The sequence below is a fragment of the Colletes latitarsis genome, chromosome 7 (genome assembly GCF_051014445.1).
Source record: "Colletes latitarsis isolate SP2378_abdomen chromosome 7, iyColLati1, whole genome shotgun sequence".
NCBI lineage: Eukaryota > Metazoa > Arthropoda > Insecta > Hymenoptera > Colletidae > Colletes > Colletes latitarsis.
This window is the reverse complement of record NC_135140.1, coordinates 13,828,007-13,853,841: the sequence shown is the minus strand read 5'-3', so window position 1 is coordinate 13,853,841 and position 25,835 is coordinate 13,828,007. Positions and strand designations below refer to the sequence as shown.

The 25,835-nt window shown below is 34.0% G+C and overlaps 5 protein-coding genes across 8 annotated transcripts; 2 read left to right on the top strand and 3 right to left on the bottom strand.

Annotated features, from left to right (window-relative positions):
* Positions 1 to 927: 927 nt before the first annotated feature.
* Positions 928 to 6,609, top strand: LOC143343907 (sorting nexin-25). The gene is made up of 11 exons (XM_076769281.1): positions 928 to 1,149; positions 1,501 to 1,811; positions 2,126 to 2,295; positions 2,379 to 2,773; positions 2,846 to 3,269; positions 3,369 to 3,673; positions 3,751 to 4,008; positions 4,271 to 4,404; positions 4,477 to 4,716; positions 4,799 to 5,081; positions 5,152 to 6,609. The coding sequence occupies exons 1-11, from the start codon at positions 928 to 930 to the stop codon at positions 5,218 to 5,220; spliced, it is 2,811 nt and encodes a 936-aa protein (XP_076625396.1). The 3' UTR covers positions 5,221 to 6,609.
* Positions 1,027 to 13,383, bottom strand: L(3)80fg (dnaJ homolog subfamily C member 16 l(3)80Fg). Of its 3 annotated transcripts, XM_076769283.1 has the most exons (13): positions 13,232 to 13,383; positions 12,931 to 13,161; positions 12,498 to 12,564; positions 12,234 to 12,427; positions 11,876 to 12,156; positions 11,598 to 11,788; positions 11,183 to 11,517; positions 10,794 to 11,097; positions 10,574 to 10,722; positions 10,235 to 10,459; positions 9,954 to 10,167; positions 9,769 to 9,876; positions 6,758 to 9,617 (listed from the first exon to the last, which is right to left on the bottom strand). In XM_076769283.1, the coding sequence occupies exons 1-13, from the start codon at positions 13,237 to 13,239 to the stop codon at positions 9,492 to 9,494; spliced, it is 2,433 nt and encodes an 810-aa protein (XP_076625398.1). In that variant the 5' UTR covers positions 13,240 to 13,383; the 3' UTR covers positions 6,758 to 9,491. The 3 variants fall into 3 exon arrangements, with proteins under 3 accessions (XP_076625399.1, XP_076625398.1, XP_076625397.1); XM_076769284.1 differs by lacking the exon at positions 6,758 to 9,617 and adding an exon at positions 1,027 to 1,114 and having other exon boundaries at positions 12,931 to 13,383; XM_076769282.1 differs by having other exon boundaries at positions 12,931 to 13,383.
* Positions 13,384 to 14,092: 709 nt separating this feature from the next.
* LOC143343776 (bleomycin hydrolase-like) lies at positions 14,093 to 17,364 on the bottom strand. Of its 2 annotated transcripts, none has more exons than XM_076769005.1 (5): positions 17,284 to 17,364; positions 16,784 to 16,823; positions 15,986 to 16,302; positions 15,082 to 15,909; positions 14,093 to 15,014 (listed from the first exon to the last, which is right to left on the bottom strand). In XM_076769005.1, exons 2-5 carry the CDS (start codon positions 16,797 to 16,799, stop codon positions 14,799 to 14,801), a joined length of 1,377 nt encoding a protein of 458 aa, XP_076625120.1. In that variant the 5' UTR covers positions 16,800 to 16,823; positions 17,284 to 17,364; the 3' UTR covers positions 14,093 to 14,798. The 2 variants fall into 2 exon arrangements, with proteins under 2 accessions (XP_076625120.1, XP_076625119.1); XM_076769004.1 differs by lacking the exon at positions 17,284 to 17,364 and adding an exon at positions 17,124 to 17,245.
* A 469-nt stretch (positions 17,365 to 17,833) lies between these two features.
* Positions 17,834 to 20,306, bottom strand: Sta (stubarista 40S ribosomal protein SA). Its single transcript, XM_076768815.1, has 6 exons — positions 20,154 to 20,306; positions 19,494 to 19,655; positions 19,212 to 19,417; positions 18,524 to 18,811; positions 18,070 to 18,297; positions 17,834 to 17,991 (listed from the first exon to the last, which is right to left on the bottom strand). The coding sequence occupies exons 2-6, from the start codon at positions 19,624 to 19,626 to the stop codon at positions 17,914 to 17,916; spliced, it is 933 nt and encodes a 310-aa protein (XP_076624930.1). The 5' UTR covers positions 19,627 to 19,655; positions 20,154 to 20,306; the 3' UTR covers positions 17,834 to 17,913.
* Positions 20,307 to 20,465: 159 nt separating this feature from the next.
* On the top strand, positions 20,466 to 23,634 carry Asun (integrator complex subunit 13 asun). The gene is made up of 9 exons (XM_076768814.1): positions 20,466 to 21,055; positions 21,128 to 21,202; positions 21,281 to 21,567; positions 21,644 to 21,734; positions 21,811 to 22,018; positions 22,095 to 22,474; positions 22,570 to 22,731; positions 22,819 to 23,150; positions 23,271 to 23,634. Exons 1-9 carry the CDS (start codon positions 20,840 to 20,842, stop codon positions 23,554 to 23,556), a joined length of 2,037 nt encoding a protein of 678 aa, XP_076624929.1. The 5' UTR covers positions 20,466 to 20,839; the 3' UTR covers positions 23,557 to 23,634.
* Positions 23,635 to 25,835: the final 2,201 nt, after the last annotated feature.

The following is a 25,835-nucleotide window of genomic DNA, read 5'->3' as shown; positions in this document are numbered from 1 at the left end:
TTAGCGGCATAGAAAAGGTTTATTGTAACATGTAAACATAATAACAGTGAACAATATGTTAGAGAATATTTTAAAGAAATTTACATAACTATAATACGTACGCTAATATTCACTTAATTCTACGTTTTATACGTTTTTGGTGTTTCACGGAAAAATGTCGGATTACGCGTTACTGCTTTATTATTTCGTACTTAATAATTTCTGATCCAACAACAAAAGTATGAAACTGGAAAATCTATTTTTTTAATGTTTGTCCCTCGATATTTGTAAATATAAGTAACGTGTGTTGTTATTTATCCCGATTCGTTAATTTGATTTAAAAGTTTCAATATAGAAGCCACCGATTTGTTACATTTGTTAAATCGTCTGGAATATAATGGTACTGTTAATTTTGCGTTACAAACAATTTATTAATTCATGTATCAGGTCGTTCCAAAGATAATTCCGTTTCATCTTTCACATACGTAAACAAACGAATGTTGTTCATATTAAAAGTCTTTATACAGTCTCTGATGTGTACTCAGTTTGGCCTTAGCTTGTTAGTTTAAACTCACCCGCTCGAGACCACTTTTGTATTGGATTTTGTTCTTGTATACGGTTATTGAAATTATTACTGGCAAAATTCATATTTTTTCGTTGCATGTTATAAACATTGTACGTGTAATATATAAATGAAAAGTTAGAGCTCACGTGTAGGTACACGCGATCGGGCATTAGATACAAAGGTGGAAGGGGAAATTCCGAGTATACCCGAGTGTACCCGAGTGTACCAGGTACGATTGCGCGCTGTGTAACCAATCAGTATTTTTCTAGTCGTCCGTGATGGTGACGTTATTGGCGTTCCTCGCAATTTAAGTAAAACTGTGTCATTAATATAAAATTGAAAACGTTATATTCGTTGTCATGTGATCAGAATTAAGACACAATATGGTATCTACCGGTATTCTGTGCATTCCAATTATTATCGCTTTTTTCTATTGGAATAATTTATTATGGTGCTACGTTTTTGGTGTGTTAACCATATCTTGCTTCTTTCTGGGATGTTTAATTGTCATGTTCATAAACATTGCCCTGTCTACGAAACATCAAACTGGCGGCGGCACTCTAAAAACAACTGCAGAGATGGATGCTTTTTATCATTTGTTAATGGTACATAATATTGATAGTTATTAACACTGTTCCTATCAAAGGTGTGAATCAATGTCATTTAAAATTTCTACTTTACATTATTTTCCAAGATTCATTTAGAACACCTGGTCGAAATATCTACGAATAAAAATGGTAGAAATAGCGTTAATAACAATTACAATACTTTCAAAATGTTTTTGTTAATAGAAAATTTTAAATCAATGTAAAGAATGCTAAATTCATTACGTACAGTACAGTGTATAAAACACCTTTGTCGCACAGATTTTTCTGTTCGTACGTGTAGATAAGATAAAGATATTAGATCTAAAAAAACGTTAATCTATGCTATTTGGTATACTATTATTGTTTTAGAAAGGATACGTAGTTAAAACTTCAAATACTAAAAAACAAACAAAATATCCAATGGTTTTTACTCGTATGGTGGATGGAGCTCTGCAAAATCTATTGGATCTAATTTTTCAAGATTTCATTGGCCTTTGGCTCGATGAATTGGCATTTAACTCCGAACAAATACTGAATAACATGAAACAAGACTTGTGGGGAGCAATTCAGAGTCTCCATGTTCGTTTATCAAAAGTAGATCATACAAAATTAGTCGTTTGTAGTATAGTAAATAAAATTACTTTTCATTTTGAAAAGATTAGGATCGCTCAAGCTGCTTCGTAAGTTTGGCTAAATTTTTTTAATTGCGGTAGTGCCCGCATAAGTGACCGCGCTCGGGACCGGTCGCGGTCATTTATGTGGGCAAAAGTGCGGTCACTTATATGGGCACTACTGTACTATGTACCAATAGTATCCTAAACCGTACCCAGCACTGTTTTAAATCGCATATATTAAAAAAAGATGTACAGAAAACCCATAAGAAGTATAAAATTAATATTTTTTGTATCGATGTGATTTTCATCTCGGGAGAAACATTATTTTCTGGGTACGTTTTGATAAATAATTTGAAAAATAAAAATTATAATATGAATAGGTCGGAAGGCGAAGATCCTGTATTTATTTTATCAGCACATTTAATGTCACCTACGTCCGAGTTAGATTACTTAAGAAAAGTCAGTGAATTGTATATTTTGTTTTTATTACCACGTTGTTATTCTCTTGCACCAATGAAATATTTACTGAGAGAAATTATTGCATGTAAAAGTAAGTTAAATTTATAGAGCTACTTATTCTGTGGAGCTACGTACCGTGTTGTCTGGTCTATTTAATTCCGTGTATATTTTTAGTATTAAAACCAGCAATAGATTTAATAACAGATCCGGACTATATCAATCAGAAGATTTTGTCGTATATCGATCAGCAACAACTTACAGAGGCTATGCATAGAAAAACTTACGAATATGCAGAATCGTTTGAAGACTTCATACGCATGATTAAAAGTTCTAAAGATATAGAAGTACTTAAGCATATTAGGTACAATATCGTTACGGAGATTATGCAAGCGACGACGATACAAAACGTTAAGAGAGCACAGGGTTTAGATCCAGACAATAACGTGTTTGGAAAATCTGATATTATTCAAGCTCGGAAATTGAAGAGGTATATCAGCCAACTGACGTATGCTAAAAATACATGCGAATGTCATATGCAAACGTTAGGATGGAATGGATATCCTGTTCAGGTTGCAAAAACAGTTTTATCGACATTTTTACGCGTCGACAATTTGCACGTTTAATAAAAAATACTTTTGTAGGCTAGCGATGTGCCTGACTCGGCAGTAATTGCCGAAGAAAAGATATTGCCGTTACAGTATATTTTGGATAACGTGATAGGTCGAAGGTACCTTTCACAGTTCCTTGAACAAGTCGCCAGTCAAGATTTAATCGGATATTGGGCAGCCGTGCAAGAATTACGCAATACGGATAAATTCAATTGGCACCAGTTGGGCGCTGAAATTTTTTATACTTACATTACATCCCCTACCGCCGAAATAAAAGTCGATAGAGCCATTCGGAAAAAAATGGAAAGCTTTTTGCTGGGCGATATAGGGCCAAATGTATTTTACGAAGTGCAAGATAGCGTCGTTAAAACGTTAGAAGAGAAATATTATCCGTCGTTCGTCGTTAGCGAACAGTACAAAAATATGCAGCAGGCATTACTTAACGAAAGAACGGACGGTTAGTGTAAATATTTTGGCGTTATAAATCGTATAAAAGGGCCCTGTTATTTCTATCGTAACGATGTATTCAAATCTCTGATCGCGAATTTATCTTTAGACCTGATAGAAGATCGTCATATGGCAAATGGAACGTTATCGGAAAATGTGTCTTTACTTGTTGGAGAACATTCAAATTATGCGCGCTGTAAATTAGACCAGTTGCAAGAAAAATTGAACAACAAAATGCAGGCTTTGCAAGCGTTGAAATCCTCTTTAAAGCCGGAGAGCAAAGTTTTAAATTTCTTAGCTAAAGAAGTTGAATGGTTGCAAAGCGAAAAAAGACAACTGGAAGCGCATTTGACCCACACAGAAATGTGGGCAGAGCATTTAGGTCATTGGAGAGCAGAAGTACAAAGCGCCGAAGTAAATAGAGTTTAAATTATAGTAGGTAAAAAGATTTTCGTCCTCGATCTATCTTTTTAATTGCAATTGTTAAATAGGTACCGGATAACGGAGAATCTCCGCAGTTCGTTTTGGTTGTCCATATGAAACAGGACGAAGGTAACAGCGATAGTATATGTAGTGGTTGGGTGGTATTGAGAAAGTTACAGGATTTTCAGGACTTGCACAGAAAACTTCGTCAACTTTGTCCTAACATAAAAAATTTAGATTTACCGTCGCAACCGTTGAAGTTTTTCGGAAAGTCCGATAAAAATACTTCGGACAAGGACAAAATACAAATACAAAAATATTTAAATGTAAATTTTTCAAGTATTATTTTACTCATGTGTTTCGTTCATTTTTATTTTGGAAGTAGGAAAAAAGAGTATACAAAACGACCTTAAAAAGTAACAAAAATGCGACAATTGCAAAAAGTTTATGATGTAGAAATCTGAGTAAAGTTAAACTTTTTGAGATCGTCTCGAGTATTGTCCCCTACGTTCAAAGAAAGTACCGATTAAAATTCAGTTAACAAACGATTGTCTTAGATGGCTCAAATATTATAATTAAATTTTCCAGTTTGTTTTAGAGGATGAAAAACTTAATCAAAGTGAGGCTTTATATACATTTCTTAGTCCAAGTTCGGAGCATTTGAAATATGCACCTCCATCCCCTAAGAAATCTCGATTCTCTTTGTCGACGTTGTTCAAAACGTATGTAGGTATTTTAATTATTGTAATCGTGTTTAATCGTACGAATTTCAATTACAACCGTTAACCTTTTAGGTCTACCAATAGCAGCGAACTACGCGATAAGGAAGATGAAGAAGATTATTCGTTGTTGTTGGACGACACCGATAGTGCTCGATCAGTTACAGACGGATACTTGAGCGTTAACAAAGATGCGATAGCAGAACCACTGTATACGCTTTTGGGTGAAATTTTTGATTTACGAGGTGTATTTCGATGGCTCCGACGTTCATTGATTACTTTCGTTCAAATTACTTACGGTCGAACTATTAATAGGTATAACATTTTCTCCTAACGAATATGTTACAATATTAATTCTTTTAACATTGATAGTGCAATTATAAATGCTCGTTCTTAGGCAAATTAGAGATACTATTGCATGGGTGTTCTCAGAGCCTATGCTTCACTATTATATACAGTTGTTCACCAAGTCTTGGTGGCCAAATGGCCATTTGGTTTTCGAGACGACCCTTCGTACAGACGAAGAAAAATTAAAGACTCGAGGCGAGGCTCGAAGACAATTCCTAAATAATGTACCTGAAGTTTTAACGAATTTAGTAGGCGCGCAAAGTGCTCAACGTGGTGCAATTAAAGTATTCGATTCTTTACAGAACACCAACTTAAACAAACAATTATTTTATGTAAGTTATCGTACTTGAATCTCTTGAATTAATATTCTGCTATTTTTTGCATTTAATTTTCTCGTTGCAGGATATTTTTGAAGTTGTGATGTACGAGGTGTTCCCCGAATTGACACAAATAAAACATTCGGTAAAATAAAATTCAACCGCGAGTATTTTTTTACGTTATTTCAGTAATCATTTTATATCGGTACATAAAAAGATATATTTAACCTGAATAAATTTTATCTGTGTAATATAATTAAACGGTATCGGATAAATGTATTCTGTAAAAAGAAAAAAAAAAATGAACGTAGATCCAGTCACGTATTTATGTGTATCTAGCCGAATATTGTAGTTATGTTTCAGGAAGGAACTGAAGAAATAGGGAAGGTCCCTCCCATAGAGATTACAGAAAGCAACACATTTTTTCGGAAAAAATTTGAACGTAAAATTTTTTCTGTTTTAAGGGGGAAATACATTTATTTATTTATTTGTTGAGCATTTTTAAGATTAATTTAAGAATCAACGTTACGCTTTTAAACAGAAACGTATAGAAAACACACAAAGTTCGTTGCAGAACCAAATATCTAAACGTAAACTATGAACGCGGGTAAAGAGATAAAAATGAAACCCAGGGAGTTTAAGAGAGTAGCGGAAGATTCATAGCATTCTATCGAGAGTCATAAAGTACGGAAACAAAATGATAAGAGACTTTACATATTTGTACATTTCACATAACTAAAAGAGGAAAATGTATATTTTGAACACTGTATATATTGAATACTTGTTATCGATTTGTTCACATATCTTTATTTCACCATGTTATAAATATTTTCATAGAATGTACATAAGTGTAAACAATTTTTTAGATATCACTCTTTTCCATGCATTTAAACATTCAAATGGTAATTTTGCTAAACATGATTAGGATATACATACATTAAACATAAATTTACTTTATTTTATACGGATCAAGTCATCGCATAAGCATACCGTTTTTCTTTTTTACAGACGATTAATTAAATATACGTGGTTAAGCGTATACTGAAAGTATATTTCCTTTGCAAACAAAATTTTATGGTATGCAAATAGTAGTTTCTATCTCATTTTATATTTTACAACGTTTCAACTATTCAATATTATATTTTCTACTAGTAAAAATTGATAAAAACTATTTTGAAATACGTATATTAGAGTTGTCATTAATTTTTGTTGGTCTCGCCCGTTACAATGGTTCCATGAAATGAAAAATTAATTCCCATACGATATAAGTTGGAGCAAATAACGAAAATACGTACTTTGAAGTTTTATACACATATATAAAAAATCGTCTGATGCTGCTCCAAATTATGTAACAGAATGATCTATTTGCCTGGCCATTATACGACGAGTATGACGAAGAGTACAACAATTATTAGCGCAAACTAAAAACGATCAATGTATCGATTAATATACATTCGCAAAAATACTATCAATGAGTTGAAGTTTTTCCGACGAAATAAGCTCAAACCCATGTTTATTCAAATTATTTTTAATTGTATGTAATCGAAAGTTCGTGAAAAACAATACCAATAATATACAATTAGAAACAGTTTGAATATTATGCCTTTTGACTTCATTCTGACTGGAAAACCCTCACCGATACATTGATAAAACTTTCGCGAAGGTACAAAGAAAAGTAGAAAAGTGCTAAATTTCACGTATGAAAATGTTATCTTTATTTACGAGATAAATTTTCATCGAATAAAATTATGTGTTATTTGTCGAACGAAAACAACTCAGATTCTCGGATCTTCGAACAACGAATGAAGTTGAAGAATCTTTCACTTGATATTTTATTTAAACAACGTTTTATCTAGATAGACTCTGATACTTAGCATAAATATGGAGGGATTAGTACTATGCTCATTCGCATTTGAAAATTGAGTAAAAAAAAAAACAAAACGTATATTTCCAAGAAATTGAATCAGTAAGGAACCCGTGATCGTGCAATTATTATTTGATACCACATATTTAAAGTAGAAGTAAATATAACTATGAAATAAAGAATAGAGAAGTATACTTAAGAATTTAACATTTGTACTTTTTAAAGGCACTAAAAATGAATCACCGTTTCCTAAACGAACTATGAAACGATAATGGATAACAAGAACAAAAATTCAAGGTTAACAAGCTGATAAATACTATATAACTTTTCTGTAAAACTGTCCATTTTTAATGGCTCACAAGACAGATCTCTCTGATATGATTGTCTTCAACCTTGATACCTTTAGATGAAGTCACGTATAATCAAAATTTTGTATAAAATAATTATAGATCGTGATTTATTCGAATTTCGTTATCTAAAAAACAAGGGTTGAAATAATTTAAAAGAAACAATAAATGATTTTTTCAAATTGCTTGTTTTCTGCTCGAGAGATAATTTTATAAGAAAACAGAGAGATTATCTGAGAAATGAAACATATATTACTCATTTATAGTTTAATATATATTTAAGTATAATTCAATTTATATTAAAATACAAAAAGACAATATATTACTTATTAACAAATATTATATAGACTGTCTGTTTCCTCTTAACTTCTTAACTGAAGTATGAAAGTGATATTATTTACGCGATGACTTGATATTGAAATAGATCATTGTAATTGTACAAAATATAATCTAAAGATATACATTACTTAAATATAGCAGAAAATGGAACTGGTTTTTAGATTATTTAATACATATTAAAGTATTGTTCTATACGAGAATATTAATTATTCTCTTCCAATCAACTATAAAGTATTTATTACTTTTAATCTGCATACGAGCTGTATAAAGCAATATTATTATTATTAGTTTTATTATTATTATTTTTATTATTATTAATTATGAATTTTCGTTTAGAATGCGTTAACGAATCGATAGATGTACAAATACATTTGTTGCCGATCTCCAAGATGAATAAAAATGCAATGTTGAAAAAATGTGTAAGATAATATAAATATCTATTAACGGGAGTTAAAAATGTAGTCTTAAATTTTAACATAATATACACAAAGTTTGATAATAAAATGCTACGTTGACTATGCTAATCTTTTTTTGTAAATTTCGTATTAAAAAAAATGTCATGACTGACAAAATTGCAATCAAGCGTAAAGAAAAAAAAAAGCGTTAGAACAATAAAACATAACGCGATAAAAATTTGTTCAAAAACCCTGCATTGATATTCGTAGCATAGAAAGTCTAGGGATTTAAACGTTCCGAGAAAAGTCAGTCGATTAGAAGTAGTAATAGTAGTGAAATTAGGTAATTGGCTAAAAATTTTGTTTAAATATTCTACTGTATATAAAGGAGTATTTCTAAAAGATATTTTAAATTATATAAAAAAAAAAAAGTTTACGATGTACAGTCGGAAACAGTTTTTATCAAACTTCGTATGTGATGGAAAGTTAAGATTCTTGTTACACAATGCTATAAAAGTAATAATATACCATAGATTATATCAAAAGAAATTAAAATAAAGGGGGGGGGGGGGTATACTTGACATTATATAAATACACAGTGTCTAATATGTAAATATGTAATATAAACAGAGCCGGCGCTAAATTTATATTAGCGCTTCGAAACAACTTCCAATTTAAGTGTCCCCTTATAAATTCTGGTACAAATTGCAAATGAAACCTGAGTTTTCAAATTTAATGTAATATCGTATTGAATTATAACATTTTGTTACGTGATAATGTTAATACACGGATTGCTATCATGCATAGGCACAGTCTTTACAAAAATTGACTTTCCTTGTTTTCAAATCAGAAAGCTCCGGCCCCCTTATTAAACGAATCGTCGAGTGAAGTTAAATGATACGCCATCTTGGCTCGAAGTACATTTGATTATGAGGATTCTAGTTTTCTCTTGGATCTTTATTTCTAAATTCAGTCTATTTTTTATTAGACAACTCGCCCAAGGACGAAACCTAGATGAAAAGGTACGCTCGGGTAATACGATAATCGTGTTTCCTTGATCAATTTTAAAAATGTTTCTTTCCGAAAAGCCGGCCCTGAATATAAATACTGTTATGTCTTTAATGGCATTGACTAGAATTATTTAAGGTAATATTAAAAATTCCGAAGATTATCATTACGCATAAAAATGAAGGAAAATAATGTAATGTTTAAATCTAGAACAAGTTCATCAACTATGACGATATTTATACGAAATCTTCAATTGTAAATTCATGGAACATCTATAATCTATGTATGCAAAAAATCGTGAGTGAATTTATAAATAATGCCTCATATACAATGAATATGTCTTGACTTTGCAACAAAAGTAAAGATGTATCTTTTAAATTGTAGGATTTCTAAATAATATATGTTGACTAGTTGGATCCATTTCTCTATTGCAAAAAGTATACACATTATCATAATGCGTACCAGTTTTCAATTATTTGGCAGTGAACTCGGGCCAATAATTTACATAATAACGATGTGTTAAACCTTCAAATAATCTATCCAACCACATTGGTAAACCGTCTAAAAGATTATCCTGATACAAAATATTGTGCCCACTCTGTAAAAAGAGTCATTTGTATAGCTCCGTTTAATTTTCGTGATTAGATTATTTTACAAAATAATTCTATTTATAAAAAAATTAATTGGATAAATTATCGTATTATTTGAAATGCCTTAAATAAATGTTACATTATAGAAATTTATCATACCTCGTCTTCGGAAAGATCAGATTCGTTTGAACTGTCAAAACCAATAAATGCACCAACTTCTGCATCGTCCGCTCTTCGAGTTAGCTGCTTCGTCATTCGTTCCATTCGCTGTGTACAAAAATATAGTTAGAAATAATAATATACGCGCGATAAATAATGCAAATAAATAATTTAGGTACACGCACCTTAGAACCTTTGCCTTTACTACATTCTGGATGTTTGGCATGATACATACAAAAATATTTGCGGTGTCCATTTAAAGACAGTACAGTGCCAACACAATTTTTGGCATTTATATTTAATTCTTTTTGTTCCGACAAGGTGAGGGATAATAGTTTCTTATACCAATCTAGTCCTCTCTCGAGAGACATGAGTCCAAACATAAGGGTCTTATTTTTCCTGTAACGAAATTAATTATTTATTTGAAATAATAAGATAAAAAAAAAAAAAAAAAATTATGACTCACCTATAAGGCCACACAGCTTTATGGAAAGCCGGTAATAATTTTAGTCTACTTTGAGCATCAACTAATAATATAATGGTTCTACAGCCTGGTTTTAATAGTCGAACCAAGCCATTGTAATTCTCTGCGCGTAGTTCGTGTAATCGTAATTGTGGCTGCGATGATAATGATTTACCATTATCCTTACATTGAGCACGTTCAGCTTGAACACTTGCTTCCTCTAATTTTCTACAATGAAACGATCATTTTAGGAAACACTGGTACGTCATGTTCGCGTGTACGAAAGTAGGTTTAAATATAGAACAGTCCGACATATTTTTCTCTTAAAATGATTTTACTTACACTAGATACGACATTCCATATCCTGCAGCACCAATTAACATTAAAGTAGCAATTACCGATACTAAGGGTAAAATTTGCTCTTTAGTAAGACTATCCGATATATAATCTACAGCTAACAATGCCTTGCCAATAAGTTTGTCTACAGTACCCTGGCCAAACAGAAAAAATTTAATATTTTATTTAGCTTAATTGTCGAAAGATCGGGATAAAGGTATTGTACCTGTGCATGTTCGTCCGCTAACTCTCCTACAACCGCAGCATATGGCAAAGCTTCAGAAGCTCGCAATAATCTTTGTATAGTTTGTTCCAAGTTGTGACGCGTTTCGTTCCACTGACCTTCATCTTGGGCAGCCTCAATCCAACCAGTAGGTAACCATTCGTATTTCAGATGATTTGCATCCCTTCTCCAAATAATAACAATATGTAACAAAGGTTCCAAGGGGCTGCCTTCTCCCGTTGACAATGCTGATACAAATTCTGGTTGCGTGTCTTTAAATACATACGTGTACCTAACTCGTTCGGTGCTATAAACGAAACTTTGTCAAAATGTTTGTACAATATTGAAATCGCTATGAAAAGATATCGAATGAATTTCTAAACTAATGTTACCCGTAAGAAGACTCTAAAGCTGCTTGTCTAAATTTATGTCTAGCCAAGTCATGGAGAGGATTGTTTTGTTGCGATATTAACACTGCGCATAACCGTTTTTGAGGTTTTAACCATTCGGGCGGACAAACGGAATCTAACATTGCTTGGTTCGAAAGTCTTGGTAAAGCAAGGAATTTATTATTTGAAATAACATTGTGCATCGTATCGCTGGATATATCTTTCATACTAACGGATGCCATAGGTTTTTCAGAATTTTCGTTAAATAACAACAACGTATCCAAGTCCACGGAAATTTTATACTTCGTTACGATAGATTCCGTTTCCGGTTTTTCAGTCTACGGACAATAAATTGCAAGTTATCGAAAAACTAGATAATTCCAATAATATTACAACAAGCATGCAATAGACTCGTTACCTGGACAAAACCAAATGCAACACGATCTCTATAATGAAACGCAATAAATAAATATCGTAATCGTATAGATTCTTTCCTATCAAATATTAAAGCTCGAATTCGATTATCTATCCATCCTGAGAGAAAATTGTCTACATTATTTTTATTTATATTAGGTATCAATTTATATGGAAACTTGCTTCGCAAAAAGTCTGAAAAATAAGGGACCATCTAGATTCGTTATATTACGGGACGAAAATCTCGCCTTTGTAATTAGTATATCGAATACAGATACGCACCAACAATTTTTTGAATACTGAAAAGAGATTCCTTATAGACACTAGTACGACCATCTATACTAACAACAAGACATGGTAGAGAGTGAATACCCAGTCTTCTTGCCAAAGCAGTTTCTTTTTCAGCGTGTGCGGTTGCTAAACCGAGACCCAACGGCTCTAATTCGTCGACCAAGCGTCGCCACGTTGGTTCTACTTGCAAACACGCAAAACACCAATCCGAATAAAATAATATTAAATAAGGCGTACGATAAGTTTTTGGTATTATTACATTTTCAAACGATCTGCAAACAAAAGGATATATTTAAAATATCTAGTTATAACAGCCCAGATAGATTTTTTTTACACAAACCATACAAACCTATAAGTGATGCTCATCTTATAGAAGAGAGAAATATCTCGAGTTTGGTAATGAAACTTGAAGTTTCCACCAAACAATTCTTCCAGAGGATCAAGGACATTAAAGCGACTGCTATCCCTTCGTTGCCTAGGAATACTTTCTTCCGTGATGCCATGATTATCAAACTTTTGTCTTCTCTCCGGGTCGGTTAAAATCTATGCAAATAAACCGTAACTGTACGAACAAATTGTAATTTACATTCAACATTTTTTGACAAGTTTGTACCTCGTAAGCTTTGGTAATTTCTACAAATTTATTTTCCGCGCCAGGATGATCGGTTTTGTCAGGATGCCTAAAGAAACAACGTAAGCTATAAATACGGAGATTAATTTTATTTCAAAATACAATTACAAACTATAGATGTTTTATATTTTTTTGCCTTGACTCTGTAACTATGCAATTTAAAAAATTTTGTTGCCAACGAAAAGATCGGACTGCCTGCATCGTCTAGTTTAAAAAGAGAAAAGAAAAAGAAAACAATGTCGATGTCTTTATTGTTTACTGAGAAAACAGTTTGTAACGTTTTGTTATTATACTGTTATTATCAATAATAATAATATAATTTGATCGTGTTGCAGACAAAATTGAGACCAAGATTTGCCAAAATAATTCGCTACCCTCGTATAAAATACATTGTAACGATTTGTTCGATACGTACCATTCTTTGACAAGATTTTTATATGCCTTTCGAATTTCTTGTAAGGTCGCACGTTTGTGGACACCTAGTATTTTATACGGGTTTCCCAATATCTCGATTCCGCTAGCCGACGACAGTAAATGCGTTGTTATGATAAAAATCACAATAAGAAATGAGAACCTCATTAATAATTCTATATTATCCACACTTTTGTTAACGCTATTCGATCGTTTGCTTACTGACTCGGAGGTTCTTAAAAAATTAATCGATAACATTATTTGTGACGCAGTTTAAACGTGCATGTATATTTATGGAATTATACTTTAACATCAAGTCAGCATCGACTAAAACTATCCTTTTTTCTCCTTATAACGTTTAATAAACATGTTAAGCACGAATTTTTGGTTTATTTTTACGCCGAAAGCTTTGTCATTGCAGTTTTATAGTGATGTTTCTGGATAACCATGTTGTCAAATCAGATATATACAGTGAACATTAAATCCTAGAATGCTCTAGTAGAAGGGTAAAATCGATTATAAGAGGGCGCTAAAATAGACAACATTTCTTCATGCCTTTTTCGAATTTATTTTTTAAGCAAGTCTTTTCTTTTCTTGTGCGATGTAATAAGGTGTATTTTAAAAATTATTTTACGACACCCTTATAGAAACGAAACAAACGAGTAAAATTTATGTCCAATTCAAAACGGTTTTCATACAAAATGCGAATATAAATTTTCTAGGAGCAAAAACTAACCTGTTTTTTTTTCTTTTTTTTTATTAAATATTTATATATTTATAATTTTATTTTATTTATTAAATAAATCGTTGTCCAATAGACCAAACGATGAATTTAATATTCGACGTAAACATGCATCGATGTTACTTCGAAAGTAGAAGACATTTAAACCAAACGAATCGTTTTTCTCAAATATCCGAACTTTGTTCAATTCGGGGCAAAATTTCAAATAAATATTTCCGTGAAATTGATAAATATGAAAAGTTTTCTAAATACAAATTCGATTTGAAGATATTTCAACTATTTCAATATCGGTTGCGGTTTGAAAAACTAACACGTTGATTCTAAAATAAACAATATACATATTTACATAGAGTTACTCACAAAATTGAGCATACATGTACGCTGGTAGTGAAAATTGACAGGAAAATAAATCAAAACACGCATATTTGATATCAAGAACACAGTATATATTTCTTAGTACAATTTAATAGACAATTAATGAAAAAAAATAAACAACTTTAAATATTTGTTTATATTTAACTAAAAATGCAAAGTCACTAGAGTTAATAGACACAAAAAAGATGACTTGAGAATCGTAAACAGTAGCAAGCTTCCTATCATAGGTATAATTTAGATTACAAAAAATGACGGTCACCAACTTTTCACGTCTACTAGCAACGTAAAGAAGTTAAATTTAATTCTACGTTTACTTTAGTCCACGTATATTTATGCATATGTATAAAAAATTGACTTTGAAAATTCATTGGATACGCATGCATTGGATTCTAGTGACCGGATATCCGTAAAAAAAAAAGAATGATTAATGAACGGACACGTTGGACAAATGAAAAACGAAGCCTCTAACGAAAAAATATTATTCTTTCCTTTCGAATTTAAATACGCAGTTCGGTGATTTTGTAACTTGAGATTGCTGCTAAGATAAATTTAGATTTATCGAAAAGTTTTCATTACTTTTGAGACGTAATATACGTATACGAATCGCGACAGGATTTTATATAAAATATTTAATTTGTTGTACTTTATTATATCAGAATGCTTAAAATTTTATTTTATGTTCAATCCTGAGTGTTTTATGCATACATTACTCATTAAAAATCTTCGTCTTTAAACATTAAAGCTTACGGCTACTATCAGTGAGCAAGGGTACCCATCGGGTCCCACGCGGGTAAGGTAATGGGCTCTTGTTTAAATACAGACAAAATATCCGCAGGTACTAATTTTTTATCAATAACTGCTTCGAAAACGAATTCGGAAAACCATTCGGCAGTTAATAATTGATATCCTTTCTGTCCGTGATCTTCTCCCCAAGAATTTTCCACCCGGAATTTTTTTATTTTGCCGTCGTTCTAAAAATAAAAAGGATTTCAATATATCTCGAATACCGAGACTCTTTCATAGAACTTGTCAGCTTACATCAATCGAAACAGCTGTGAATACCATTGCATGAACCATCATAGAATCTCCATAAAGTAATCTATCTCCTTTCGAAAGATTAACATGAACGTCTGTTCCAAACATTAGACCAAAATCATAGGCATTCATATCCTCTATACCTTGTTTGCCTACTAATCTTTTGCTTACATCGCATCCAAACCATACAGGCTCATTTTGTTTTATACTTTCTGCGCATAAATCCATTAATACCGCGGCTGGTTGATTATTATACAACGTGAGTCTTCCGCCTATTACATTTCCTAAACAATCTATCGTATAAAGTTTTCTATATGGATGAGATTCTCTCGGATCTGTTACTAAGCATACTTTATCATTTACGTTATAATATGGCTTTACATATTTCTCGTAAAATTCAACAGGTGTAATTGGACCGACACAATTGTAATTCTTCGATTTATCGTAATATTCCCACGTGATAGTCTCCGAAGGTATGCCCAAACAGATTCCAATAATTCGATAAATTACAACCATTTGGTTCGCGATCTGAAATTCTAATTCTTCTTCGGACGCTGACTTTGCTATCAAATCCTTTAAATCTTTAGAGTATTCCCTTAGTTTACTTTGCAGAATACCGTTCATGCGGGAACTAGATTCGCAACTGTACGATTCTGGAAAGCAGACTTTAGGGACAAGACCATGTTTATTTATAAGATTAACAATCATGTCCCATTGTCCGCCGTCGCAAACTGGGTCATGTAATAGAAACGACACCAAGCGACCATCCACTGGTTCATTTCGTTTAGCACTTCTTACGATATTATGTAGAAAATAGTTGCACCGTTCAACCTACAAAACAATTAACATATCAATCAACGTAAAATGCTTAAGATTTATATATAAAATATCGACAATATATATCAACCTTATCCCAGAAAAATAGATAAGCTTGACTAAATTCAAATTCATCCAAATTGTATTGCTTAATAAATGCAGTTCTGATAACATTTAAGATTGAAAATATCCAACATCGGCCAGAATTTTTTTGATTCGTTACAGGCTTTCCTTCTGTTTCGATCTTATGGGTGAAGACATGTTGAGACTCTTCTAATACTTTCCGTGAGATACAAGCCTCTATGGGGTTGATCCTCGTACATACATTTTGTGCCAAGGTAAAGCGTGAATCTTCGTAAAATGTTGTACGTAATTCACGCAAGATTTCTGCTGTTAAAACACCCGATGCTAGAAGGAAAAGAAACATGATCTTTATAACTTAATTTAAACAAGAACATAATATCAAACTTCTTTCTTCCATGGCTATGAGCCGATTGATTTATTTTCGCATAAAATTGTTTAAATTTTTACAATCGACGATTAGTTTAATTTAGTTTACTAATTCTTATTCTTAGAGATTCAAGATTTAAAAAAAAAATAATATTCTATTTTAAAGTAAGTTACCACAATTGTTTGTTTCCCATGGTTAGATGTCATGGACTAGTCGTATTGCAATTTTTTTTTTTTAAATAAACATCACGTTAATAACAAGTATCGACACTGAACTAGTAACAACCGGGAGTGCCTGAATGGAAATTTGGTTAAAATTAAACTTTTACTAAACGGAATGTAACGTTTCTGTAAACAAATTTATAATATCGCACAAATATTACGTTGAAAAATAAACATGAAAACTAGAAACGTAAACGTAAGTATAAGCATAACTCACAGCGATCATCCATCATGACTGGTGGACTTGTTTGACTCAACTGTAAGGAATTTAAGGGTTTTCACCGATTATATATCATACGAATTAGGATCGTCGAGAACGTATACTTATAATCTATGGATTTGTTCGACTGATGGGACAAGATTAATAATCCTGTCTGCATTCAACATTAGCTGTCAAGCATTACTATACGTATTTTAACATTTCAAATATTCAGATTACGGTTCGATTCAAAAGTTACGTTGTAAACCAATCAAATCATCGAATTAGGTTACATTCATTCAACGAACAGGGAGCTTTCTTTTATCATGCACAATGAAAGAAAAAAAGTGAGTTCAACCTATGTTAGAATTTGTAATACTGTCGGATAGATCGTAACGTCACCCACGTCGGGTTTTCAGATAGTAGGGTCTCCTTAGCAACCACGCAACATATCATTCGCGTAACATAACCATAGTTTGAACAGAGATGCTAGATTGGGCACCGGGTTTACTACTCACACTATGCCAGATCACGCGTACGTGAGCTCGTTGAATTTGGAAAGCCGACAAAGGCAAACTGACACATGCTCTCTTTCTCGATTCTCCGAAGCTACCCGAACTAATTTCGAACTGTCTCGTGGGAGTCGAGAGAGCCGCCCAAGTTTGTCGAATAGTTTGTTATTTTCAACGCTAGATAGCGCTTATTTCTCGACAAGCTTGGGCTTTTTAGCACCAGGGGGCCAGAGGTCGGGAAATAAGCACCATCTAGCGTTGAAGGTAACGAACTATTCCACGACAAACTTGGGCGTTTTAGCACCAGAGGGTTTGAGGTCGGAAAATAAGCGCCATCTATCGTTGAAAATAACAAACTATTCAAAGGAATTTGTTTCCTAGCCTCATAAAAATGGCCCATCTTCACATGAAATTTATGTACGACGTATTGTTCACGGATACTCAAACTCTGTGCATACTCTTACAAGTATCACATTTATTAACAATCACAATTATTTTCCAAGGGATGCTTAATTTGTATTGAATATATACTGTTAAATGTGCGAAAAAATGAAGATTTAGTAGAAATTTTCAATCACTTTATTCATTTCATTATACAAAGTGTGTCAGTGTATGAAATCCTCAAAGAAGATAAAATTACCAATTTTCCGTTGTAGCACCTCCCCAGCTCTGGTTGGTAGTAGCTGGAGCAGTTGTAGTCCATTCCTCCGATGGCTATACATAATGAAATAAAGTTAATCATTTTTAGCACTAATTAGTTTATTAATAACCAGTTACAGAATTCGTGTTTACCTGAGCGGCCCAATCTCCGCTTGCCTGGAAAGCTGGAGCAGCAGTAGCCGCTGGAACAGCGGCTGCAGTTGGCGTTGCAACATCATCCGCCCAATTTTCAGTGGTGATTGCACCTGTTGTCTCAACATCATTGGCCCAACCAGGTTCTGCAGCGATCGGAACCTCAACTGGCCCTGTGAACTCTTTGGCTGGCGCGATTTCCTTGGCCGCTTGTTCTTCTTTCTCAGCCTACGAGAACGAGAAAAAATCGTATTACTATTTGGGACGGGTGAAATAAATTTAAATACTTTCTTCGGACAATCTCAGAAAAGATTAAGCCATAATTAAACAAAGTCAACAAACATTTTTCTGGACACTAACTTTTCTCATCATATATAAAATGACAATCGAATGGAAAAAAAAAATAAAATAAGATCAGAACAAATCTGATTGAATTTATATCGATAGTACGAACCTCTTCTGGATCTCTGTAGAAGAACAAGTCAACGACAACGTCCCATTTACTCTCACGGGCGATAGAACCTCTTAGTCGAAGTACCTCTCTCGCCAGTAACCACCACATGAGGCCAACGCAATGGAGACTCTTCGTGTTACAGGGAATAGCGATATCAACGAAGCGAAGAGGCGAGTCCGTATTACAAAAAGCAATGACTGGAATATTCACGTAACTGGCCTCCGTGATAGGCTGGTGATCGGTGGATGGATCAGTAACAATCAATAGACGTGGTTCACGGAAAGCGGACTGAAAGTAATTACTAAAATTAATGTACAGTAACTTTATAACGCACGACAATGTTTATTACATTGTTTAATAAAATCAGAAAAGATTAAGCCAAAATAAACCAACAAATATAAATTATGGAAAATAATTGTTCATCATTAAATATCATATAAAAGGAGGTATATACAGTAGTGCCCACTTAAGTGACCACACTTTTGCCCACTTAGGTGTCCGCGGTTATTTCCACCAATTCTTGAAAGCCAAGTGGCTTCAAAGATCGTTATCGATACATTGTATATATGGTTTCAGGTGCCAGCTATTGTATCTCACTCGCACCTATTCTCCTTTCTTATTTCCGTTGAATTCTGAGCATGGACACTTAAGTGGACACTACTGTAACTTTTATTACAGCGAATACAACCTGAATTTGATTGGTGAAGGCACCAGGTGTGAAACGACCAGCAATGGGTGTGGCACCAGTATGCTGTGCAAATTTTAGAACAGCTCTCTGGCCAGTTTGACGACAACTGATGACAAAAACTTCACTAGGATGTTCGATAGCAACAATGGCACGAGCTGCTAGTAACAGTTTCTCCCATGTGTGACGCAGGTTAATAATGCTAACACCTAAATTAAAAAAAAGAAAAAGGAATATATACTTCTTAGTAAATATAAAAATCGTTTGATTATAGCTAACTCTTACCATCATTTTTCTTCTTATACACGTACTGTTCCATTTGGAAATTCACATTTTCCGCACCCAAATGCGTAAATGCAGCTAACATTTTAGTAACATCGTCCTCTTTGAGGGACAATACATCTAGACCTCCTGACATTTTAACGTTGTGGTTGACTTACGAGTAACCTAAACATACATATTAACATAAAATATTGTATCAAGCAACATTAGTAGCGATTGGGATTTAAAAGTTTGAAAATTTCTAAGATTATTAAGGCTTTCGATAGTTTTTTAATTTCGAATCATATTTGAGTCGTTTTGAAATCCCATTACTACTGGTCACGTAACCTCACTTTATAACCTAAAATAAATAGCACGTTCAATTTTAAAAAAACGAAGTTTTTGAGATAAATAGTAAAATACAATCGTTTAAGTGGGTAACCTTCGAAATACTAATGATCTGTAATATCGAATTAACGTTACTATAAGTAAAATATTGTTAAAAGAATGCCACGTGCGTCGACCAACTTGATTAATACAAATTTATTGTAACTACTAACTATTCATACAAATTTTCGTATCATTCTCAGGTCCAGAATAGTCTGCATTCTTTAATTAACAAATATTTTACTAAACCCGATAAATACACATTGTAAATAAAAGAAAATATTACAATAAGCTTACGTTATCAATGCCACTAGGAGACTTCCAAGCGGAAAGGAAGTTATGCATGCATATACGTTGCACCTAATGTTGCTTGATAAAACGTGAATGAAAATAATATTTATTTTGTAATATAAACTTTCAATATTGCAAAACTGAAACTAAAGATCTCGAAATATTTGTTATAAAGTAGTACAATTTAAATTAATGAGAAAATAGAAAATTATATACATATATAGCGGAAGTGTATCGAAATTTCACCGGGGAATTTTGAATATTAACAGAAGGCACTACAAACAAATCTCTGAATTAAACTTAATAAAGTATCGTAAAAATTCATTGTAGCGTGTTAATTGCTCTTTTACGTATATAGCAAGAGTATTCGTTAATGTCACAGAATTAGTTTACGTGCTGTGAAAACTACAGCAATAACGTTCACGTTCGTGCGTTTATTTGCAATAAGATAATATATAATTGCAGACAAATACAAAAACACGATAATATTCGTACACTTTCATTACGTACATATTATCACTCGATCGTTATAACTGTAAAAACGTAATATTAGTAATGTCGAAATATCTGATATCATAACCTATAATATGTGACCCTCGCGAAGATTATCCACCTTTTCAGAAATGTGCAATAAATAGTTATAACGCATTATATTTGAAAAAGAAGACGGTTTTTTAAAATGGTGTAGAAGAATGTATCCTGCAAATCATAAGACTATCTTTGTTTTGGACCATACACCGTACTTTGGAATATCTACGGAATGCCCGCTGGAATTTGATTTTCTGAAGAGTCGCGGTCAAAATTTAATTCCTTTGGCACCTGTTTGCAAGTCCCTTTGGACTACTAGCGTAGAGGCCTCTTTGGAATATTGCCGCATAGTATGGGATCTTTTTCCAGTTGGAAAATTGGTATTGTGATTTTATACAGTTATACCTAATTATTGTTTTTCGAACAAAGTAAAATAAGTAATTTTATTGTAGATAAGGTTTGTGGTAACCGACCGTGCGGCATATGTATTAAACTCATGGAGTCCATCGCAGCAAAATTTAAATCATGTAAGTTTCGATAGATTCTTGTGTTATACTTTTTCATTGCAAAATAATATTTGTTATTCGAGACCAACATGCTTTTAGATAATGAATGGCACAGCCATTTTGGGAGTACCTACAAAGACTCCAGAACCTGGAGAGGATTACTCCGTGATACATGGATTAAGGGTTGCTATAGAGACACTGAACGAGTGTTCAGAAATTCAGCATGAGAAGAGAACCTCGTTGAATGAAAATACTAGTAAACTTGTTAACAGAGGCAGAGTAATATGCATCACCAGTGCGCGAGATAACAGCAATATGAAAAGCTTGGAAAATATATTTTTGAATGAATTAGCTCAAGAAAATAAAACTGCATTAGCTTCGGATCAGTTAATATCCTTATATAACCTTTTTCAAAGTTGCGGGACTATTAATTTTACAACCTGTTTTTCTTCTTTATTTCAGTTTAATGCCTGTAGATTATTGTCACTTGGTCATACTGAACATTTTTCCTAACAATATCGAGTCGCAAGTTACTAGTCAGGGGCCGCGAGAGGTACTTTATTTACTTCGTCTCGTCATGATGTTTATTCGATTCTACATAGGAAATAATCTACAATACTGCGTTTTAGGTTTCTCCGCTGTTAACGGTAGAAATACATTCGATTAAAGCACCCGCTTTGCATTCGAAATTATCTCACTTAATCTTGTCTCATTATGATTTGGCAAGCACAACCGTGACCGGTATACCAATGAAAGAAGAACAGAACGCTAGTTCCTCTGCAAACTACGATGTTGAGATATTTCACTCATCAGCCGCGCATTCGGCAATTTTAAAAGGTTCCTTTGTTATTATAGCGAGCTAAAGAGTGCTGATTAGTATACTTGAAACAATATTGCAAATGTATCTTTTTAGGCAACCCACAAGATTCAGCTTTGATAAAGACATTCAGAAGGTTCGAAGAGGGCTCGGAGTACGAAACAGTAACTCTGAAATGGTGTACGCCACGGGGATGTAGTGCAGCTGAAATGCAAAATTGCACAGCTATGCACAGAATCACGCCGGTAGATGTAAATAGCAGACCTTCGTCTTGTTTAATTAACTTCCTCTTAAATGGTAGATCGGTAATGCTTGAAATGGCTAGAAGAAGCGGTGGCAAAACTATTTCCCATTTGCTCGCCGCGCATGGTGGAGAAATTTTTATACACACATTGTCTACCGCTAGAAGCGTATTAGAGGATCCACCATCTATCAGCGAAGGCTGCGGTGGACGTGTCACCGATTACAGAATAACTGTAAGTATATCAGATTTAAATAATTTTTATTTTAATATTTAAAATTTTAATAATGTCACCTTAGATTATAGATACTGTTACGTTGTTTGTTATAGGATTTTGGAAGACTTATGCGAAATAATGTTTTGGTGCCTTTGAAACGAAGCATAAGTAGTATCAGTGACGGTCCGGCCGAGAAAATGAGATCGAGATTAGAGAGGCACACAAAGTATTGGCCAATTACTATTTCTAGTACTCTCATGTTTAATTTAAAACAGGTACGTATTTCAAAGCGATCGAATTCAACGTTAATCGACATATTTCGATGTGATCGTAAATGACCAACAAAATATTTTTGATTAAAGTTAATAGATCCATTGCCCGATTTAATGGTAAAAGAGGAACTCACTGCTGAGGAAGTTGTACAGTGCAAGCAAGTAATTTTTAGTTTGTTGCAATTGGAAGCAAAACACGAGGCACTACCTCTACCAAGTATAGGCGGAGGACGCGGTGGTAAAGGTGGTGTACGTAGGGAAGAACACTATAGACTTTTGTGGGGAGAACTAGAAACGTTTCTCAAGCATCACGCTAACAACTCTGCAGCGCATTCTGAGGTTCTCACTTGTCTTCTCGAAGTACGGAGCAAAGATGATAAGGATAAGGTTGAATTGGACCAGGCATTACGCGAATTAGATGGGTAAGCATAGGGTATTTTAACCGTTTGACGCGTTGACTTCCGTAGAATTAAAACCGCATTGGAAGTTGGACGTGACTGGTCTTTCGACATAAAATGTGACTCGAAGTTATTCTTTTACAGTTTTGGAAAAGAAGATGGAACTGCCCGAGCCAGTGTAATAAGAGCAACTACCGATTCACCGATGTCACCACCACCTAGCACGTCGATATCTCTCGGGAAGCAACTCCTCAAAGGTAGTCTTTATGCTTCTAAAAGTCTATTGGATGTTTGGTTACAGCGAAGCGCGCCTAAAGAGAAGAAGCCGGACTTTCATGGAAGAATTAATAGCGACAATCTTAAAGCTAAATTGTATCCTAATTTAAAGGAAACTGGTCGGGAGCCTCGTGAACCTATTCTAGAGGGTTGATTTACAAACTTATCATTTGATTGTGTAAACTTAAAGTCAATTAAGCTGTAAATTGAACGTGATTTTTTTTTGTAAAAATTACATCGACTGTCGTGCGTTATCCTTCATTATCCATGGATGATGTACCAGGATTCTTTCGAGCAAACAAAAATAATAATTTCTTAAACTGTAATGAGCAGACTTCAATTTGTATCATATACTATCCTTTAAAACGAATGTATCCACAAACCTGAAGTAAAAGTATCAAAAGAAGAGGTTTATTATGGTATGATAGCAACACAAAATGGCTAAGAGTAAAGACAAAGAAAAGGTTAAGGTAAGAAGGGGTTAGAGGTAGGTTAGGAAATTCCAAGATGCGAGGAATATCTTAAAACGGAAGGGAACATTTGTTAATGTTTCGATGCAATTGCAAATACAGCGTATTCTATAGTATTTTTGTTTGATATGGGTAAGAAATATATAAATATTAGAGTGGCGTGAATAACCGGTATTTCTTCACCATGTTGTCTTAACCCTTTCCCGTACTTTAACGAGTTTGACTCGTGATGAAGATTTTGGCCTGAACATGAATGTCACGAGCCAAGTATGCGGACAGCAAAGCTGTGATTGAGTTTAGTTCCTATCAGTACGCCATAAGAGTTGGTTACGGTTTTTATAATCTCTGTTACAAAGTAGTTTAACATCAGTCTAGTCAATGCGTTGACGCCTACCGTTTGGATCCGGATTTCGTCGAGCTAAATGCCACGGGAAGGGGTTAATAGTAACTGCTATGTAAGATAGTCATTGTTAAATGACTGGACCATGTGCAGCATCGATTTCTGTCTTGTACACATGAGTGATAAGATGTAAGGCCATCATTCGAGTACACACGGATAACTCAAACTAATCTAGTAGAACAACGTTCAAAAACCGTCAGCGCCATCTGGCCAAAAGAACAATTGACTCATTTTTCCTACAGACAAGCCTTATTACGAACAAAAAAGGTCATGTGGTTCACATTTTATTTATACATTTAAGAGAGATTTTGCAGACCCAAACCTAATCCAGCAACGAGTTCATAAATAAAGATCCCTATTTTACGTACAGTTAAAATATGCATGTTGAAGTTTGTGTAATAATATTCATATGATGAAGTGGCCCGCGCAACTGTGAACTTCTTTACGAAAAGTGATTCTTGGTTTAAGATGTGTGAGTTACTCGATACCGTAGGAGACTTAGACTTAGTTTTTTTGTGTTTCTAACGGCATAAAAGGTATACCATTTTTACTTGACATTCAGTTTTCGTAGTCATACTGATAATACTGAAGACTTATTTCTCTTTCCTATCTTTTTATACAAACTGTATATAAGAATATGGCCGCCATTATATTCTGAAAAACTCCCGAAAGTATATTCTTTGCAACATATTTGGTCTCTTGATAACATCATTGATTTAAATATTATTTAGGTGGCCTGGTTTTAAGTGAGACACCCTGCGTATGCGTGACAATTAAATAACCTGTTCCATAAAATGACCAAATTGGTCAAAAAACTGTATGAACGAGCTGTTTTCTCAAATTTCAATCCGCGATCGAAGACGCCTTATTGGAGATCGATCAGTCCAGGGATGCAAGTGGACGGTTCGTTGGAGCTGCACCTGCACCCGAAGATACGATTGCAAACAGAGATGCCAGAAAGGCACCGAAGGTGCTCTCTCACACTATGTCAGATCACGCGTACGTGAGCTCGTGGAGTTTCGGAAACCCGACAAAGGCAAAATGACGCATGCCCTCTTTCTCGATTCTCCGAAGCTGCCCAAAGTAAGTTTGGACCGTCTCGTGGGAGTTGAGAGAGAAAGGCTTACACTTCCCTTCTCGCTCTTGAACAACTAATATCCGACCTCCCGTCAACAGGTCTCCACTGGCCTCTGCAGACCGCTGCTGACCACTTCTGGAATTTCTGACAACGTATAACGATTACGACTGGCTACTGTTAGTCTCTCCCAGCCTTTGCTGACCGCTGCTGATCACTCCTGGAATTTCTGACAACGTATAACGATTACTACTGACGTCTGCCAGCCTTCGCTGGCCTCTGCTGACCGCTGCTGACCACTCCTGTTACTTCTGACAACGTATAACGATTACGACTGGCTACTGTTAGCCTCTCCCAGCCTCTGCTGGCCTCTGCTGACCACCGCTTATATTTCTGACAATGTATAACGATTACTACTGACTTCTGCCTGCCTCCGCTGGACTCTGCTGACCGCTACTGACCACTCCTGTTACTTCTGACAATGTATA

Excerpts from the sequence above, each read along its gene's own strand:
- LOC143343776 (XM_076769005.1), bottom strand. Across the intron at positions 15,910-15,985 it reads ATCTATTTTTCTGGGATAAG|GTTGAACGGTGCAACTATTT; the intron begins GTTGATATATAT and ends ATTGTTTTGTAG. Across the intron at positions 15,015-15,081 it reads TCACAGCTGTTTCGATTGAT|AACGACGGCAAAATAAAAAA; the intron begins GTAAGCTGACAA and ends TTTTATTTTTAG.
- LOC143343907 (XM_076769281.1), top strand. The coding sequence starts at position 928 with ATGGTATCTACCGGTATTCTGTGCATTCCAATTATTATCGCTTTTTTC. Across the intron at positions 3,674-3,750 it reads CAGAAGTACAAAGCGCCGAA|GTACCGGATAACGGAGAATC; the intron begins GTAAATAGAGTT and ends ATTGTTAAATAG. Across the intron at positions 4,405-4,476 it reads TTGTCGACGTTGTTCAAAAC|GTCTACCAATAGCAGCGAAC; the intron begins GTATGTAGGTAT and ends TTAACCTTTTAG.
- Sta (XM_076768815.1), bottom strand. The coding sequence starts at position 19,626 with ATGTCAGGAGGTCTAGATGTATTGTCCCTCAAAGAGGACGATGTTACT. Across the intron at positions 18,812-19,211 it reads CCTTCACCAATCAAATTCAG|TCCGCTTTCCGTGAACCACG; the intron begins GTTGTATTCGCT and ends AATTACTTTCAG. Across the intron at positions 18,298-18,523 it reads TCTACAGAGATCCAGAAGAG|GCTGAGAAAGAAGAACAAGC; the intron begins GTTCGTACTATC and ends TCGTTCTCGTAG.
- Asun (XM_076768814.1), top strand. The coding sequence starts at position 20,840 with ATGTATCCTGCAAATCATAAGACTATCTTTGTTTTGGACCATACACCG. Across the intron at positions 21,735-21,810 it reads CTAGTCAGGGGCCGCGAGAG|GTTTCTCCGCTGTTAACGGT; the intron begins GTACTTTATTTA and ends ACTGCGTTTTAG. Across the intron at positions 22,019-22,094 it reads GCATTCGGCAATTTTAAAAG|GCAACCCACAAGATTCAGCT; the intron begins GTTCCTTTGTTA and ends GTATCTTTTTAG.